General features: G+C 52.7%; 1 protein-coding gene across 3 annotated transcripts in view; it reads right to left on the bottom strand.

The window, feature by feature from the left end:
• The window catches only part of TMEM117 (transmembrane protein 117), a 1,134,871-nt gene that overhangs the window by 270,644 nt on the left and 844,109 nt on the right, over window positions 1–20,118 (bottom strand). For all 3 annotated transcript variants that reach the window (XM_069628012.1, XM_069628014.1, XM_069628013.1), the window contains one exon: window positions 1,704–1,801. In XM_069628012.1, the coding sequence (XP_069484113.1) occupies window positions 1,704–1,801 (98 nt within the window). The remainder of the gene's footprint in view (window positions 1–1,703; window positions 1,802–20,118) is intronic.

The following is a 20,118-nucleotide window of genomic DNA, read 5'->3' on the forward strand; positions in this document are numbered from 1 at the left end:
GGTGCCATGCGGCACATGTGGCTCCACCGCTTTGGTCTAGAATTCCAGCAGAGCTGGAACAGCAAAACAATTAAGGAAAGAAGTTATGAAACAGGTCAGGTGGTGAATATGGAGTTGTTAAGTCTTTGCAGGGGAAGGACTGATAACGCCGGTCGATGTGCACCAATGACTAACCGCTGCCAGGTTCCGCCTAGAGGAAGGGAAGAGGATAAGCAAGGCTGGGAGGGGAAGTGGGCTAGTTAAATTTGATAGATTCCAACACCGCCAAGCCACAATTTCTTGAATAGGAGTGTTTCCAACTCATCCCAGAAAAGAATGCAGTGAAGAGAACGTTGTGGATCAGGGGGACGTGATCTTGTGCCAGTGGATTTTGTGACGCTACTTTTAAGTATATCCGATTTATAAAAAAAAAAACAATTGCATCCATTCCACCGTGGGCCTAGCAACTTAAGCCCCACCCCCCTTGTTAGCGCAATAATGCACCTTATTATCCAATTCCCCCCAAAAATGTACAGACTGCATAAATGTCCATATGCAACATTCTTTGCTCACACAAAACATCTTTGCTGCAAAGTGAAACAATAAAACATGCACAATTATGCAAGTATATTATTGTTACTTTCAAACCAATTCAACTATTTAAACATTCTTGAGACCATCTCGCAAAAAATAAAAAAACGTCACTGCAGCTGTTCATTGTTAATAAGGCCGCACAATTTAAATGCCTATTCTTTAAAACCATGGAATATAGAGGTTGAGCGGTTGTGTTATCAGTTTCTATCATAGGCCCCTTTGGTCAACAAATGATCTTGAAACCAATTATGAGGCACATGCAGTACACACAGTTTGTTTGAAATGCCAGCCTATCCTATCCTACATCACATACCCTAGCACTCTTGGTTTTCTATAACCACTCTCCATAGGATTATAAATCTTTTTGTGTAATGCCTCCTTGCGCATCTTTAAGTCTACAAAACGTGCCTGGTACTGTGCAGAAGCAATGTCACACTCCAGCAACAGCCTTGATGTCCTTGATCCCTGATTGTTATCCAACTCCCGCATTAATATAAGGTTGTGGTCTTCTAGCAGACGACCTAATTGGTGAGGCCATCACACAGAAAATGCACCCGGTTGATGTACATTTGACAGGGTGAAATAAAAGTTCCTTAAAATGGGACTACATGCCTGACCGTTGTCAAATAGGGTAATTAACCAAAGAGATTCTGTTTATCCCCAACAGCTTGTCCTTAAGCTTAAGTCCACAGCCAATACACAACAGTTTCAAGCAGAAACTAGAAAGGGGTGAGAGAAAATCAAAGACGTTCATATCTGGATAAACCACCAGGACCACCGAACCCAAGACCCCTTGAGCTATACAAAAGTCGACCTCTCTGGGTATCAACTAGTGGAGTCCCTATTGCAAGAACCCTCACAGGCTACTCCCACCCTATCTATCAACATTTCAACCACACCGACATTTCTGAAAGCTCCTTAAAATGTGCTCTTACTGTTGCAGAGCTTGACGCCTCCAGTTGATTTCAAATATGAATGCACTTTAATACTGTACAGTACATGTGTATTAATGTCCACATGGTTGGTCCAATGAACACCTGAAGCGATTCTTTAAGTCCTACTGGAAGATGCATACATGGGCGTCCCTTTTGCATTCACAAGCCAGGTTTAGAAATTGTAAAGAAACCTACCAGAATAAAATGATTCTTGTGTTTCCTTTTTTCCAAAATGCTCTTGCCGACTTCCCCCAGGCAGGGTATTGCTTGTCCTGAAGCATCATGTCCGTTACCTGTTTTACCAAAAATACAGCATGTATGATTATGCACAAATATCTATCACATTAGGGCAACTTTATAAGCAATAAGAAACATCATTGTTTCATTTGTTTTATTTATTTATAGAGCGCTCTAGAGCAGGTAGTGGAGGCAGAAGGCATATGGAGAGAAGAAGTGGGAGAAGTGAGGGAAGAGTTGGCTGGAGGCAGAAGAAGGAGAGAACATTGGAAAAGAGACTGGGTGTAAATTATTAGAAGTTGTGAAGAGGTAGTGGGAGGAAGTGCGCATAGTTTCGGAGAGGTAGCTGAAGGAGGAGCCCGGAAGGAGGAAAAGATAATATCTATACCAATGGGGACCCCGGATGCTCAGGCTTTACAGCACATTGTGTTTCGGCCAGTTTTGAGTGGATATTTATATCCCTTCTTCAATAAAAGTGGCTTTCATTAGGACAGCCTACTGGCCGAAACACCATAGGCCTCATTACAGGTCGGGCGGTCCGGAATTAACAGAGGCGGTAAACCCGCCGCCACTGTTAATTCCGGATCGCCCGATCCCCGACTCCTGCAGGCGGGAGGTGATGTTCCCGCCAAGTCTGACCTGGCGGGTTTAACACCGCCCACCTGCAGGCGGACGTGGAAACACCAGCACCATCATGAGATGGTGCCGGTGTTTCCACTGCCCCATTCCCATTGAGTCCTATGGGAATCAACGGGAATGGGGATTACCCGAATTCCGCCTGCGGAATTCCGGGGACACCAGGGTCGTAATGCCCTGGTATTTCCGGGAGTCACGGAGGCAGAATGGTAATACAAGTCCAGCAGTAACCAGGTGGTTTTACCTCCTCGGTTACCGCCGGACTCGTAATGAGGCCCAATGTGTTTACACTTACATTGTTGTGTAGGGTGGTGATGGTGGTTCCAACATTGTTTAAGTCAATGTGTACTTTTATTTTCACTATCACTATTGAATGATCATATCAGGCATCAGTGAATTATTTCTATTCATGTTGTGATGATTCCTTGCAGACACCTTGCCTGGGACCCTTCTCATGTGGCTAGGGAAAGGCAGACACTTCCTGATCCTGACCCTGGCGGTGGTGAACTGCGGGAGGATCACATGGGGGGGGGCATACCAGGAAGACTGGGGAAACCCCACTGTTTAAATTTCCTGTAATCACACACTTTTGATGGCTGTTTGCCAAACAGCAGAAGTTAACAGAACTAACTTTGTTGTTGGGGACTACGAGTCCCATAATCCCATAAGTACTGGGACGAGGAGGAGGGCTGAAGAGGTATGTTGTAGCGGTAGTCAGGCAATTAAGCCTAACAACCCACACCTAAAGGGACCTGGGAGAGAAAAAAGACCCCCTGAGGTGCATGCAATCAGAAGGAGCTGGAACTGTGACTGGAGTGCGTGCTGTAGTAGCAGAGGTAGAGAGAAGATAGCACAGAGTTGGCAAACCAAGCAGAAGTGGGAGAAACAGAGAGACAACAGAATGTGAGTACAGCAGATTTCACCTGCTTGTTCTGAGAGGGTCCTGTTCCCCCAAACTCAGAAGTGCAGAGGCTACTCAGTGGAAGGCGTGCAGGAAGGTTGTCTTTCCCCATCTGAGGCTGATTGGTGTGGTTGCTGTGCAGAGAACGTGTGGAAAGCGAGAAGCTGTTGTCAGGATGTGGGTCTCAGGAGAGGGAGATGCTCCTTAAGTGAGTGGCTGGACTGGAGACACCTTCAGCAAGGAAGGGTGGGGGCCCTGTGAAGCCAGAAGCAGTAGAAGTTGTGGCAGAAGTCGTGGAACAAGGACTACAGAAGCCGATGAGTGAAACCTGGTGTTTTGATTCCTTGCACGAGCAGGCCGGCAACAGTATCCAGTCTCCTATTCACTCGCGTATAGTCGGAAGCAAGTTGAAGCATTAATAAGGGAGAAATGCTAATTGTAGCACTTGTGTGTATCGGGTAATTCCCATTTACTCGTGTGAAGAGCAAACGCTGCGAAAGACCATAGTTAAACACTTAAAAGGCTGTAAGCCTTATGAAGAAGTGGTTGCATGTCTCCAATTATGAAGAGTGAACATTGCGAAAAGGCCATTGCTGAACATTTAACATTGCCAAGACCATTGTTAAAACATTAATCTTTCAAAACTACAAAAAGGAGTGGTCGGGTGTGCCTAATTGTGCTTTCCGAAGGAAGACTGAACTCTATACTTTATTTTACACAGGCATTCATTTCCTACAACAGAATTTAAGCACTTAAACAGTGTTTGTGAAACTGAAGAGAAGAGCAAGCATTGTCCAAGCCAAGCGACTCCCCATACTAAGAGTAAAACACACCTTTCTCAGAATCAAAAAACAATCTATTATTGTGTGTCCAATAACAGTTAAATCTTATCTAAGATACAAGTGTGCAAGCATTACCTGAAGCCAAGAAAGTGGCACCAAGGCTTCTGAGTATTTACTTGGGCTAATAGTTGGCAAAGATATGCAAGAAAAGTTGGGGAAGGGAAACTTGCTGCTTGTAAAGACTAGTTGAAGTGTACACAAGTTATATTACCTAAGATATTGGAAGACAGAGAGAGAGAAGTGGGTCATAAAGGTAAACCTAGGTTGTTATGGTGGCAAACAGACACGAAAGGCAAAGAGGCTGCCCTTTTTGAAGAGATATATTCAGAGGAAGAGTGTCTTGTCTGTGTGAAGGTTTTGAAGTTCTTTAAAGTGAATCTTGTCAAAACCTGTCTTGAATCACAAATTACTGAAGTTGTGGTAGTTAGTAGTCCAAAGCACTGAAGCTGTAGTGGTATATCTGGTTGTCCGTATAAGTACCATTTCAGTATCCTAAACAAAGTGGAGTGTTATATGACAAAAGGGGACTGCTCTCATGGTAAATTGGAGTAGAAGTGAAGTTGTTGAAGTAGAAGCAGCAACACTGTGAAATCATCCTGACAAATATACCTATTGCGAATCCTAATTCTGTAACAAATGACATCCTTACTGTTAACCAAGTCCTATGTTTAATGGCCAATGGTAGAAGTTGTATTTCTGTGAACTGTGGCAAATCTTCCTGGATTATTAGAAGTGGTGGCAAAGCATTGTAGCTGGGATTAACATTGGTGCTGGTCTGAGGAAGTGGAAAGTCCATATTTTATCAAGGAGAAAAGTTTTGCTATTGTTGGAACTTTGGTTAGCAAAACTTTACTGTGACATTGAAACTTCAAGAACTGAACTGAGCCTATCTTACCTGAAATAATTTCCTGATCTCTTTCTTTGATTGAACATTGGAGCAGAATGTACTTTGACTCCTGAGGAAGGGACTCATTATTTGAATTGCCATATATTTTCCTTGTGTATTTGATGTTTACTGTGAGGGCCGGATATCCTGTGTTAGAGTGTTTCCCTTTAGCTTTGGTTAGGCAGGGAAATCCTCAGCAGAGTGGGGATGGTGAGGCATTTTATTTAATTTCTACTTTAATAAAATGCCATGTTTTGAACAATCATCAGTTCTGCGCCTCGCATTGCTGGCCCCTCACAATGTTTAATTCCTGTGTGTACTACACAGTACAGTCCTTGCTATAAACGATATGCCACGGCTTTTTAGAAAAATGTACGATAAATAAATGTTATATATTTTTTGATAAACCACTAATCCCAGTGCTTCTTTGCATGCTGGTAATCTAAAACTGATTTGTCAGAAAAGAGCCAGGATTCTAATAAAGGAAGGTACAAGCATCTTTATCCCAGCTTGTACTGGTGAGCCGACCTAGTTTGCCGGCATATGTGGGCCCCAGAGACCCTGGAAAGGGAAACTACATGTATGAAGAATGATAAAAGAGAGTCTACAAATTAGACAAGAAAGAAGTGCAGTGACACGTAAAAGCCCCATGACTGGGAGTCACTCTGAATTGATCAACTTCTCCAAGAGAACAACTCAAAGTGTGATTTGCATAGTAAATACTGAAACTGTTAAACTAGAGGAAAATATGTCCTGTTTTGAAGCTGTATGTTACTCTTTTCTTATTTTGGTTCCAAAACGGTAACTTACCCAAATAAACCCTTGTTGAATTACACACCTCGGTGTGTTACTTGTGTTACCTCTGCTCCTCTTCGTGGTAATTCTAAATGAAAAGCCAACATGAACTCCTTGAGTGCACTTAGGACACATGTACGCACCCTAAAAAGGTAGGGTTGTGTTGTCACAGGGTGTATATACTGCTTGTTTATACAGTGCAGCAGGGGTGCTTTGGGTTGGGGTGGCTGGCAATCATGTGTCAGAAAACAACAGGAAGGGGTGGACTAGTAGACAGAAAAAAGGGTAGCGGGATACATAAAAGGTTTTTTTAACTTGGTTTGTATTTATCAGATGAATATTGCGCACTGACCAATTCAGACGGATGGTGCGATATGCTGTGACTCCTGCTTTGAGGAAGAGGACAAGTACCCTCAGGATTTCATTTAAGATGTGTTGAAAATTGAAAAAAATCACATCCTTCACCTCTTTTGCCCCTTGGACAAGAGATGGTGTGGCTCATGCCAATATATGCACAAGAAAATTGGTTATTTGTCCTGAAGAAGGTTGCCATACATAGAGAGCACTATTGGTGATGCTTGTGGAGAGCAACTGAAACACGTGTCGACGTGAGAATCTGTTGGAACCATATAATACAGACTTTTGTGTTACCCCAAATTGATGGGGAGTTCTCTTTATAAATTACGAATGCTCGAAGATGCAACAGATACATGACTGTTTTCTTATGTATATACCATTTTTCTAAAAAAATGTTTGTGATAGGTTGCTGAAGCGAGTGCGAATGCGAATGACTGAAAATGAATGAGACACACAGGGTAATTCATAGAATTTCGCAGAAAAGTGTCGCAAGCGGCTGGCGCAGAGTGTCCGCGTGCGATTGTCTGTGCCAGGCGCGTGCGCTAAAACCGATTTCCGCGCACAGCGTATTCATGGATTTTAGGCTCCCAAACCAGCCGTGGCGCAGAGTATCGCAGCGACCCTGCAGCAGCGCCAGTAACGCCCCCAAGAACGCCCTCGCGCATGGATAAGCCATCAAAATCGCTAAATCATCGCAAAGGGCTGCGCTAACCCTGGACCAGTTTACAGGGCTGCCAAACAAGGAACGCAAAGCGGGTAACGTTTATATCAGGGGTACGCGGGAAGTTTTACACGCGATTAGCCAGGGTACGTGTATTACAGGGGTACACGGGAAGTTTTACACGCGATTGGCCAGGGTACGTGTATTACAGGGGTACGCATGAAGTTTTACACGCGATTAGCCAGGGTACGTGTATTACAGGGGTACGCGGGAATTATCACACGCGATTTGGCTGGGTACGTGTATTACAGGGGTACGCGGGAAGTTTTACACGCGATTTGGCTGGGTACGTGTATTACAGGGGTGCGCGGGAATTATCACACGTGATTTGGCCAGGTACGTGTATTACAGGGGTGCGCGGGAATTATCACACGCGATTTAGCTGGGTACGTGTATTATAGGGGTGCGCGGGAAGTTACACATGCGATTAGGCTGGGTGGGTCCTCACAGGTGTTCCCTGTACACCCTCCACGACCCCTGCAGGCAGCCCACAAAACAGGGGACTACCCTGCACACCTGCTCATGTCCCCCAGCACCCCCACCCCCCAGCACTGTGGGCCACCCTCCACCAGGCCCCCACTCATGTCCCCTTGCAACCCCACCCCCCAGCAGTCATGGGGCAGCCTCCACCAGGCCCCCACTCATGTCCCCTTGCACCCCCAGCAGTCATGAGGCACCCTCCACCAGGCCCCCACTCATGCCCCCTATCGCCCCCACCCCCCAGCCACCAGGGGCAGCCTTCACCAGGCACCCACTCATGTCCCCTATCACCCCCACCCCCACCCCCCAGCCACCATGGGCAGCCTCCACCAGGCCCCCACTCATGTCCCCTTGCACCCCCACCCCCCAGCAGTCATGGGGCAGCCTCCACCAGGCCCCCACTCATGTCCCCTTGCACCCCCACCCCCCAGCAGTCATGGGGCACCCTCCAGCAGGCCCCCACTCATGTCCCCTATCACCCCCACCCCCCAGCCACCAGGGGCAGCCTCCACCAGGCACCCACTCATGTCCCCTATCACCCCCACCCCCCAGCAGTGCAGGGGCAGTCTCCACCAGGCCCCCACTCATGTCTCCCACCACCCCATCACCCAGCATCCAGGGGCAGCCTCCACCAGGCCCCCACACATGTCTCCCACCACCCCACCCCCAGCAGTGCAGGGGCAGCCTCCACCAGGCCCCCACTCATGTCTCCCACCACCCCCCACCCCCAGCATCCAGGGGCACCCTCCACCAGGCCCCCACTCATGTCTCCCACCACCCCCACCCCCCCAGCAGTGTGGGGCAGCCTCCACCAGGCCCCCACTCATGTCTCCCACCACCCCCACCCCCCAGCCACCAGGGGCAGCCTCCACCAGGCCCCCACTCATGGCTCCCACCACCCCCACCCCCCAGCATCCAGGGGCACCCTCCACCAGGCCTCCACTCATGTCTCCCACCACCCCCACCCCCCCAGCAGTGTGGGGTAGCCTCCACCAGGCTCCCACCCATGTCTCCCACCACCCCCACCCCCCAGCCACCAGGGGCACCCTCCACCAGGCCCCCACTCATGTCTCCCACCACCCCCACCCCCCAGCCACCAGGGGCAGCCTCCACCAGGCCCCCACTCATGTCTCCCACCACCCCCACCCCCCAGCAGTGCAGGGGCAGCCTCCACCAGGCCCCCACTCATGTCTCCCACCACCCCCACCCCCCAGCCACCAGGGGCAGCCTCCACCAGGCCCCCACTCATGTCTCCCACCACCCCCACCCCCCAGCAGTGCAGGGGCACCCTCCACCAGGCCCCCACTCATGTCTCCCACCACCCCACCCCCCAGGGGCAGCCTCCACCAGGCCCCCACTCATGTCTCCCACCGCCCCCACCCCCGAGCAGTGCAGGGGCAGCCTCCACCAGGCCCCCACTCATGTCTCCCACCACCCTCACCCCCCAGCCACCAGGGGCAGCCTCCACCAGGCCCCCACTCATGTTTCCCACCACCCCCACCCCCCAGCAGTGCAGGGGCAGCCTCCACCAGGCCCCCACTCATGTCTCCCACCACCCCCACCCCCCAGGGGCACCCTCCACCAGCACCAGGCCCCCACTCATGTCTCCCACCACCCCCACCCCCCCAGCAGTGTGGGGCAGCCTCCACCAGGCCCCCACTCATATCTCCCACCACCCCCACCGCCCAGCAGTGCAGGGGCAGCCACCACCAGGCCCCCACTCATGTCCCCTATCACCCCCACCCCCAGCACTGAGGGGCACCCTCCACCAGGCCCCCACTCATGTCCCCTATCACCCCCACCCCCTAGCAGTGCAGGGGCAGCCTCCACCAGGCCCCCACTCATGTCTAACACCCCCCACCCCCCCCCCGTGACTGAGGGGCACCCTCCACCAGGCCCCCACTCATGTCTCCCACCCACCCCCCAGCACTGTGGGGCACCCTCCACCAGGCCCCCACCCATGTCTCCACCACCCCCACCCCCCAGCAGTGCAGGGGCAGCCTCCACCAGGCCCCCACTCATGTCTCCCATCACCCCCACCCCCCAGCCACCAGGGGCAGCCTCCACCAGGCCCCCACTCATGTCTCCCACCACCCCCACCCCCCAGCAGTGCAGGGGCAGCCTCCACCAGGCCCCCACTCATGTCTCCCACCACCCCCACCCCCCAGCCTCCACCAGGCCCCCACTCATGTCTCCCACCACCCCACCCCCCAGCAGTGTGGGGCACCCTCCACCAGGCCCCCACTCATGTCTCCCACCACCCCCACCCCCCAGCAGTGCAGTGGCAGCCTCCACCAGGCCCCCACTCATGTCCCCTATCACCCCCACCCCCCAGCCACCAGGGGCAGCCTCCACCAGGCCCCCACTCATGTCCCCCTGCCCACAGGCCCCGACAATCCTCAAGCATGTGCCTCATGGCCAGCCACCACAGCCCAAAGACACAACCAAGTATTACATGTGCCCATGATACTACTCCAATGGAAACAATGTAAATCAACACATGTGTCTCACACACACACAATGGTTGCAAGTGAACCTGAAAACCCATATCATGACATGCATGAAAACAATGAGATGAAACCACACATTGAAGAATGAAAAAATCCAAATAATGTATTAAAAACAACAGCAATGGCAATCAAAATTAACCAAAATACACAAGTAAAATAATAACAAAATTAAGCTGGCGGTCCCTTTTCAAATTAAAATCAATAAATGATAATCCCAAAAAATTTCTTCCAAAGTTCAAGTCCATGAAAAGGAAATGAAGGTAAAAAAGAAATAGAAAACCATTGCTCCATGGGGAAAAAGATTCATAGTAAAAAAAATATCCAAATCCAAAGTCCAACTATGTACAAAGTATTCAGGGTCCATCATCCCAAGAGAAGAAATGAAACCTACCAAAAAACCTAAAAACCTAAAATGGAACTATATACAAAAGGTGGAGTAGTGTCTGTCGACTCCAAATAAAAATAAACTATAAAGGAAACCTATCACTAAATAACTATATACAATGGCGGCGGGTCAGTCCAGCGGCTCACTTAGTGGTGTTCCGGGCCAGGGCATCATCGAACTCCTCGTCTATGTCCCGGAGGTGGTCCTGTTCCATGGCCCCGAGGGTCCGCAGGGACGCCGACATGTTCACCTCCAACTCCCTGCGGATTGCCTCGAGGCACTCGGCCCGCCTCAGGGCCCTCCGCATGGAGTTCTCCGCCCTGACCATTGTGAGCCACGCCTCCTCTGCCCGCCGCCGCTCCGCATCTATGGCGTGGCCCAACCGCTGCCACACCGAAGACACTTCCCGTCCAGGGTCCTCCTGCCCTCCGGCCGATGCCTGCCCCTCCGATGTTGAAGGGCCCGAGCTATCGTGGCTCCCACCTACAGCCTCCTGCTGCTGCAGCTGCTGCTGTCCATCTGCCCTGTCCGATGGTGCCTGCACATCCTACTCCAGCTGGGGTGCAGTCGTTGATTTGGCCACCCCTGCTGGACGTCCGACTCCCGACTGTGGCAGGGATCTGTTGTCCACCAGCCTGGCCGCACGGTCGGAGGCAGCTCCACAGGGCACCCAGGTGACACATGGGTGGGAAGATGGCATGGAGGACGACTGGGGCATAGGGGGTTCTGTGGAGAAGGGGGTCGGAACAAGGTCCAGGAAACGGAGGAATCCAGTCCTGGTGAGCTGTCCCAGTGGGTCAACGCGGTCAACAAGCCATGCGAGAAGACGTGCAGACTCATCACGAAAAGACTGCAGGTCAGCTCGCATGGCCCGTTGACGCAACGCCACCCCACCCTGGACAGGCTCAACCTGGTGCAGGATTGCCACATCCGCAGGGAGAGGAAGGCCAGGTGTTGTAAACCAATCCTCTCCCTGAGAACGGGTCTGGAGGTAGGCATCCCCGCTGGTGCAAGATGATGCAGTGACAGGAGCAGGGACTGGATTGCACACAGGCACCTCCGCGGCGGCCTGTGCAGCCGACTGTGGCAGGGATCTGTTGTCCACCAGCCTGGCCGCACGGTCGGAGGCAGCTCCACAGGGCACCCAGGTGACACATGGGTGGGAAGATGGCATGGAGGACGACTGGGGCATAGGGGGTTCTGTGGAGAAGGGGGTCGGAACAAGGTCCAGGAAACGGAGGAATCCAGTCCTGGTGAGCTGTCCCAGTGGGTCAACGCGGTCAACAAGCCATGCGAGAAGACGTGCAGACTCATCACGAAAAGACTGCAGGTCAGCTCGCATGGCCCGTTGACGCAACGCCACCCCACCCTGGACAGGCTCAACCTGGTGCAGGATTGCCACATCCGCAGGGAGAGGAAGGCCAGGTGTTGTAAACCAATCCTCTCCCTGAGAACGGGTCTGGAGGTAGGCATCCCCGCTGGTGCAAGATGATGCAGTGACAGGAGCAGGGACTGGATTGCACACAGGCACCTCCGCGGCGGCCTGTGCAGCCTCCTGTCCCTGATCCTGCACTGCACCACTAGCACCAGTGGAATCCCCACCTCCAGACCCCGCCACTGTCGCTTGCACGGCCTCCTCCTCCACCAAACCCCCCACCAACCTGGATGACTCCGTGCCATCTTCCTCCGTTGGGCCCTGTGGGGTCCCAGCTGCCCCTTCTGCTGCCGAGGAGTCCAACTTCAACCTCCGCCTCTTGGACCTCCCCTCGGCAGCTGCGGCCTGGGACGCGGCACCGGACTCCTCACTCCCCGACGAGATCAGAACCTGGGAGGGGATCCGGGCCTTGCGTCTCCGGCTGGTGGTGCGACCCCTGCCGCTGTGCTCCACAGCACCTTCTCCGCCCTCTTCATCAGTTGACGCTGCAGACAGGGAGAAAGAAAACACAGGCATCAGGGCACTGTAAAATGGACTCATACACACATGACAGTTATACATGAGTGGCATTGGTAAACCTCAGACATGGCATCACAATCCCCAACACACATGTCATTTCAACTTGCACACATGAGCCATACCACAGCCATATTGCAACAGCCAGCACCATCCATTCACATACAACAGCATGAGCAGCCAAAGGTCATCCACACATCACATGCAACATAGGGAGTACACTACACATGCACACACAACACCAAACTTGCATGCATGTGTACACCTCCGCCAACTGTCGCAGTGTTTTGATCGACATCCATGTCACACCTGACAATCATTCCTCCACATCCTGTGCCATGCAAGCCCACACACACAAGCACCATCCATGTGTCACACATGAGACCCCTCGCATGTGTCACCCTCACGGCCCTGACAACCCCCCCTACTTGGCCACATAAAAATACATGTTCAACCTGCACACTCCTGGCACACCACCACACGCACAGCTTACAATCAGTATGCATGTACACTTACCGCTCGACTCCATACGGGTCTGCTTCTCAAGGACCTGGATGTGGAGTGCTGGGGATATGCGTTCCAGGACCCTCATCTGATCTTCCGACAAGTGGCCCCGGCGCCCCTTAGCATCCGCTGCCTTCAGGAGGCGCCGGGCCTTGTTGAGGGTCCTGGACCTGAAGTCCTCCCAGCGCTTCCTGACACGTTCGTAGTCGCGGACTGCCACCTCCTCCGCGTTGATGGCAGTCACGATGTCCATCCAGATCCGAGTCCGTCCTTCCTTGTCGGCGCGCAACCTTCCGAAGAGGGCATCATACTGCCCCAGGACATGCTCCACCAGGACACAAACTTCGGTGGCAGTGAAGCTGGTGCCCCTCTGCCTCCTTGGCCGGGGGTTGCCACTGGTGCCAGATGTTGCAGTGCCCGACATGGCAACCCCAGAGGCAGGAGTGGGTGGGCAACTGGGTCCTGGGGCTGGGCTGTGGGGCGATGGAAAAGCAGTCGTGAGTCTTCGGTTCCAACAGGGGTGGTCACAGCAACAGCACCCCTGGCTGATGTGCAGGCAGCAAATGGCAGGGCACGTGGGCAGCAGGCAGTCAGGCAGCAGCAGATGGCAGGTGGGAGCGTGCTCAGGGCTCTGGGGGGCAGTAATTCGGCCTTCTGGGCAGGAGCGTGGTCTTCCGTGTGTGAACGCGTGGCAGCTTGATACGGAGTGATTTTGCACGTGAAAATCCAACACGTCTGCGTGTAATTCGAGGAAAGGCCCTTAGCGCGTAAACGCGTCAGCACACTGTACATTCATTGGCCCAAAGGCCACCAGCGTATGCGCATCTATGAAGTCACGTGCACGTTGAATAGGGCACACGTTGGAAATGTTGCGTGTTAAAAAAATGAAAGACACGTCCGAGTGTCAAAGCGTGTAATTGGTGGAAATGGCCCTACACGCAGAAGTGACAAAGCGTGTAATTGGTGGAAATGGCCCTAGCGCGTACACGCCGCGTAAGTGACGCTGGACGTGTGGGCCTGCATAAAAGGTACGTGTAGAACACCATTTCCTTGTACGTGCTTTTCGTGGAGAGCGAGTGGGTGAATTCTGTACTTCTTGTCGGTTCACACGCGATTTACTTCACGGCGTTTCAAGTTCGTACTCCCTGTTACCTCTGACAGCTTTTTCTCTTTTTCTGGTTTTCCTGGGCCTGTTCCCTCAAACAGTGCTCCCTTCTACTGTTGTCCTGTCTCCTCAGACAGCGTACAAATCTTCTTTTGGCGGGGGTGTTGCCAACCAAACGTGCTACTTTTTCACGCTCTTTTTCCTGGCAGACGGTGAGTCGCGCACATATCTAACATCTGTGCTTGCCCCGTGTGTAGCCTACCCCTTCAGAGGTCATTCTAGGCTGCGTGTGACACGCATACGTTCATTCTTGTGTTACTGGGTGCCACAGCGTAGTGCAGGTTTTTTTTCCGCACACGTGGTCTAGGAGGGTTTGCGTGCACGTCATCTCCCTTTTTTGGGCTTCCTGTGCGTTGCGTGACCTGTCATCTTTCCCCAGGGGTCACATTCAGCCTTGCTAGAGCACTAGGGTACAATTACCATCTGGTACCCAACCCCTTTGACCCCCAATTGCCCAGGACAATAGTTTACAGCCACTCCCATACGCACATTAACATCAGTGCCATGGTTGGGAGGCGAGGATTCCGTAAGGGTGGCAAAGGTGGACGAGCCACAAGTGGTGGCCGTGGTGGATCCGGTAGGGGACGTGGTCGTTACTTGCAGGGTGACCCTGTCCCCCCATGTGTGGAGGACCAGTCAAGGGCACCCATAATCCCCCCCTCCCTCTGGTTGAGGCTGATGTGGCTGACACCATCCATTCTCAGCCCTTGTTGGACCAGCCCATTGTGGCACCAGACCTGGCTGACTCCATGGCTGACTTCCAGGTCAGCAGGCCTATGACACGTGCGCTGGTGCACGTTGATGTAATCAGGTCACGTGGATCTGGGGCAGCAAGGTCATCTGCTGCCCCAAGTAGGCAGGGTGGAGAGGGTGCAGGGGCAGCTGCGGCTCCATCCACCCCAGCTCTCACACACCCAGCCAGGACAGTGTCGGTCCTAGTCCATCCTGCTGACATTCCCCCTGACACCATTACACTTGAGCCAATGCCTGCACCAACTCCCATGCTGAGTGTGCAATCCCACACTCCTGATACAGAGTCCACCAGGGCTCCTGCCCCTAGTGTCCAGAGCGGCGCAGGACACTCAGGATCACCACCACCTTCCAAGCGGAAGAGGAAGAGTGCTCGTCCGGCACAGGCTGATGCCCTAGACACGGCTACACAGTCCGGCCTGTCGAGGAAGCCCAGCTTCACGGATGCCGAACTGAATGCACTTGTCGAGTATGTGTCCGGACATGATAACGAGATGGTCATTGTTGCAGGATCCAAGACCACACCTGCACAACGCTAGGCACACTGGCAGACCGTTGCGGACATCGTACGTGCCCTTGGAATCGTGAGGCGCACAGCCAATGATTGCTATAAGCGCTGGAATGACCTAAAGCGCAGGGCAAAGAATAAGCTGGCCTCAAGTCATGCCGCAACTCTAGTGACTGGAGGTGGGTCTCCAGTAGAAGACATGTAACTCACTCCACATGAGTCAGTCGCTGGGACCTACGTCACGGAGGAACAGATCCAAGGCCTGATTACATCCTGGGAGATCTGCCTGATTATGAGGCATTGTCCGGTGAGTGCACATGCATGTGTGTGTCATCCATGTGCATGGTGTGTGTGTGAGGGCTTCTGTTTGTGTGCCAGGTGAGGGTGTGTGCGCCTGAGTCGTTTGGGTCACCCATGTGCTTCATGCAATACATCCTGCGCAGCAGCATTTGGCCATAGCAGTATCCCTTCTGCCAACAGTAGACATCTAGGCCAACAGCACGCCAGTTGCCCTTGAAGTGTCACCTTGCCACAACATTGTTGCTTATTTTTCTCTGTTCATTCAGGCAGATTGTTTGCATTCCACCACTTTTACTAGGCATTTCTCAGTCCTGTAGTGACATGTCTGACATGGCTATGGTAAAGTGGAGTGACTTTGTTACCTGGATATCATTTGTTCACACATGTCCCTGTGCAATCGGACGATTTTGGACTGGCAGCTCCAGGTGAAAAATCAGACCTGTTTGAATTAGAAAAGCTATTACATGCGGGAACTGGACTGAATGAATAAGTGCTGCCCTCCTCTCCATCTTCACTCAATAGCAATGGTACATGCCATCTGTGTGATGGCATGTGTATTTCACCTGGCAATCACAGGCCAATGTGTGATGCCACTGCCAGGCAGCATGCAGAAAATGTGTTCATCTTCCATCTTGGTGTCATCAGTGTGTGCCATTTGCCTGCCCTTCATACGCAGTGAGGGTGCATGCATGGGAGGGTTTTAGTCATGTGGGACATGTGTCAATCAAGTACTGGTTGTCTTGCTTCTCAGCCCTCATTGTGTGCCATGGTGCTAATGCCTGTTTCCATTTGTTTTCTTTTATGTCTTTGCAGGGGAAGACGCACCTGATACTGCTGGGGTTGTGGAGATGGTGCAGACCCAGGAGGGGTCCGAGGGCCGACCGACCACCAGTGAGGGACGTGGTGTGGTGGTGGGTGAGAACCCACAACTGCTGCAGGTCGTGCTCTCAAGGGGTGTCTCTGGCTGTACCTCCCCCGAGCTGTACTCGGGTGTTGATTCGGATGATGAGACCTACGTGCCGTCGCAGGTGAGTGTTCCTGGGAGGGATTCTGTTCTGTCCCACCCACCTGCACCAGGGTCAGAACCCTCAATGGGGATGTCAGTGTTGGCAGCTACGCCTTTGGTGGTTACGGATGCAGGGTCACACTCCGCGACATCTGATCCTGTTCCTGGGCCAGCAGATCAGAGGGGTAATGCAGTCCTGCAGCCTCAGGCAGTGCCGGCACAGCAAGGCGCGTTCGCCTTGCCCCAGACAGGTGTGGTGCCCGCCGACGTGGTGGCCGTACGCCACCTGGCAATACCGCATGGGAGCAATCCATTTACGGTATGGCAACCCAACAGGCAGCATCATCAGAGATGATGGCTCAGGCCATGGATAGGGTGGCCACTTCCATTGTCCCCCCCGAAAGGCTGATGGAGCGACTACAGCAGGCAACCGACTCCATCTGCCAGTCACACAGGGAGGACATGTTGGCGTCCAACAGGGACAGGCGGGCGGCACTGGCGACTCTGCAGGAAGCCATCTCCATAGAGTCCCAGGGCCACAGGGAAGCCATGAGGCAGGAGCTCCTTCACCTCAGGACGACTCTTGTTGAGCTTGGGGCTTCAACAAATCGAAGGACAGAACAGCAGCTGGAGCGTCTCACCTGTACGCTCTCAGCTGAGATGCAGGCAACTAGGGCGGAGGTCCGGGCATCCAGTGAGTTGTTGCATGGGGACCTCCGCACACTCATCCTCCAGAACGAGACCTACCACACCCGCATGCTTGCAGCCACGGAGGAACAGACTAGGGCCTTGCATGGGCTGCCTCCCATAGTGCAACCACCTCCGGATGCAGCTGCACAGGGTGATAATAGCGACAGCAGTGATACTCCCACAATAGGGTAGCCGTGTGGGCCATGAGCCCATGGAGGTGTTTTTTTTCCCAAGATCCACACAGGTGGGTTTTGGTGTGCACCCTGTCCTCGGACCTCCTGGGTGGCCTCCCCAACCCCCCCCCCCCCCCCGGGCCCATTAATGGCCATTTTTTATTTTTTTTTTTATTTTTTTTTTTTGGGACAATGTGTTGCCTTCCGTGGCTCCTGTGGGCATATGCTGCATTGTGGCTGGGCACATGCAGGCTTGTCATGTATTTGGTTCAGATGCTTGGGTTTTTGTCACACACACCCCTCCTGCTTCCCGTTTCCATGGGCTTGCAAAGGGTGTGCCCAAGTGACATTGACGTACATGGTGACATTGGACTCCCACTACATGTGTGGGTAGTCTAGTCAATACTGCGTATACATTCCTAGTGCATATTGCTGTTGTGTTGTACACTGCATGTTGCATTGATGTGTAACTCATCATCCGTGTCTACCTCCTAATTTGCAGGTCCTTTCCTCATGTCTACACAAGGCCCTCTAGTTTGGAGATGGGGTCCATGTTGGCAGCAGTGCACCTACAACTCTACATGGCGGCAACACTGTACAGTTGGAAGTGGTGGGAGTGCAGGCATTTCCAGGTGGTGAGACTACTAATTCCTTACATTCGTAATGTCATGTTAATGGTAGTTTTGAGGGTCAGTGGCTGATAAGTGTTATTGCTAAATACCTGCTCAAGTGTGTTGTTGGTCCTGCATTACTGTGAGCATTTCAGGTGTCGCGAGTTTCAATCAGGGACACTGTACATTGTGACACTTGTGTCATGTTGTGGGGATTACTTTGTTTACCTGCACATACCATGACATGGCACGGTGTGTCGTGTGGCGGTGCTGGGGATGGGTTGGGTGACATGGCACTGTCCTCATGTTGCATTTTGCAAGTGGGTATTCATTTTAGCTGCTAGAATGTGTTTTTTCACAAAACTGCATTGGTGGTGTCTGTGTAGGTAGGGATGCACACATTGTAACACTTCCAGGTGAACAATCTCAGGCTGATATGGTTTTGACGGTTGATTCTCCAGACATTCAGGATCAGTGTCAGGTTGAGTCATCATTGATTGTCAGATGGTATGTGCCAGGGCAGTGTGCACTCCACAGGGGTGTGATTTCTAGGTGAAGTAATTAGCCACTAGCTGTGTACAAGCTGCCTACCCCGTGCCCTTTCCCCTTCCATGCGCAGCGGCCGTGCATGTGGTTGGGGATGTGGGGCCACCACCATGTCCACGGCCAGGCCCCGGCGTGTTGCAATGTTGTGCAGGACACATGCTGCCACTATGATCCTGCACACTACTGGGGGAGCGTATAGCAGCTGCCCGCCAGAACGGGCAAGGGAGTGAAAGCGTGACTTAAGCACTCCGAATGTGCGCTCCACTATGCCCCGGGTTGCAATGTGTGCTGTGTTATATCTTACCTCGGGTGGCGTGGTGGGGTTCCGAATTGGCGTCATCATGTGGGGGCTGAGAGGGCAGGCACTGTCCCCTGTGGAGGTGGTGATTGGTATCATTGGTGAGGTTGTGACCTTGCTCAGTATCTGACATGCATGATTGTGCAGTGGCATTCATACTCACCAATCAGCCATGTATCGCCATGCCGCCAAGCTTCTAGGTCCCGGTTTAGGGTGGACATTCGGTAAATGAAGCTGTCGTGGGTGGACCCGGGATAGTTGGCATATACTGAGGTGATGATTCCCTTGGCATTACATACTACCTGCACGTTGATGGAATGCCAGTGCTTGCGGTTCCTATAGATGTGCTCAGATGCCCTGGGGGGACGTAGAGCCACATGGGTGCAGTCGATGGCACCTAGCACTTTGGGGAATCGTGCCACACCGTAAAAATCCAGGGCGGCAGCATGCCTTTCTGCAGGTGTTCTGGGCAGGTATATGTGCCTGCGGACTGATGGGCGTGCAGTGATGATGTTCAAGACCTGGTGTAGGCAGCGTGACTGCGTGGCCTGTGACACCCCACCCACTATGGCACTTGTCCGCTGAAATGATCCAGTGGCTAAGAAGTGCAGTACATTGAGGACCTTCTCCAGGGGGTTGAGTACTTGGGAGCACAGGGTGGGTGATGTGAGGTCATCCTCCCACTCACTCACCAGGTCCAGTATTATGTGTGGTGGAAATCTGTACCTCCCATACACCTGGTCATCAGGCATCCTGAAAAGGCTGGTTCTGGGTGTGAATATTCTGGCCCTGACTATCCTCCTCCTCCTCCTTTGGTAGCCCACGGCCACTGCTGCTAGGAACGGTATATTCATCCTGGCGTCTGAGCTTGTTATTTTGTTTGCGTGCAAATTTATGCGTCACGGGTCGACGTATGCCTGCTTCCTACTGGCGTACGTGTTTCTTTGCGCGTGTTGTAGGCGAGCGTGTGAAACTTCCCGCGCACCCCTGAAATCCAGTACCCAGGCCAATAGCGTGTGGAAATTCCCGCGCACCCCGGTATACACGTGCGCTGATGTACTCGCGTGTGTAAGTGCCCGCGCACCCCTGAAATACACGTACATAGGCCAATCGCGTGTACGCGCACTTTTGTCCAATTACACGCGATGACACTCTGACGTGCAGTCTTTCCACATTTGCTCCGTCATCACGTGCTATGAGGGAAACACCCGTGCGGGTCACGTCACAGACGCGCTTACGCGCTGAGGGCCTTTGGTCCAATAGAATCGCGTATGCGTGCTGACGCGCTTACGTGCTAAGGGCCTTTCCTCGAATTTCACGCTGACGTGCAGGATTTTCACGTGCCAAATCACTCCGTA

This window comes from Ambystoma mexicanum, chromosome 12 (assembly GCF_040938575.1).
Source record: "Ambystoma mexicanum isolate Mex_15411 chromosome 12, UKY_AmexF1_1, whole genome shotgun sequence".
Lineage (NCBI taxonomy): Eukaryota > Metazoa > Chordata > Amphibia > Caudata > Ambystomatidae > Ambystoma > Ambystoma mexicanum.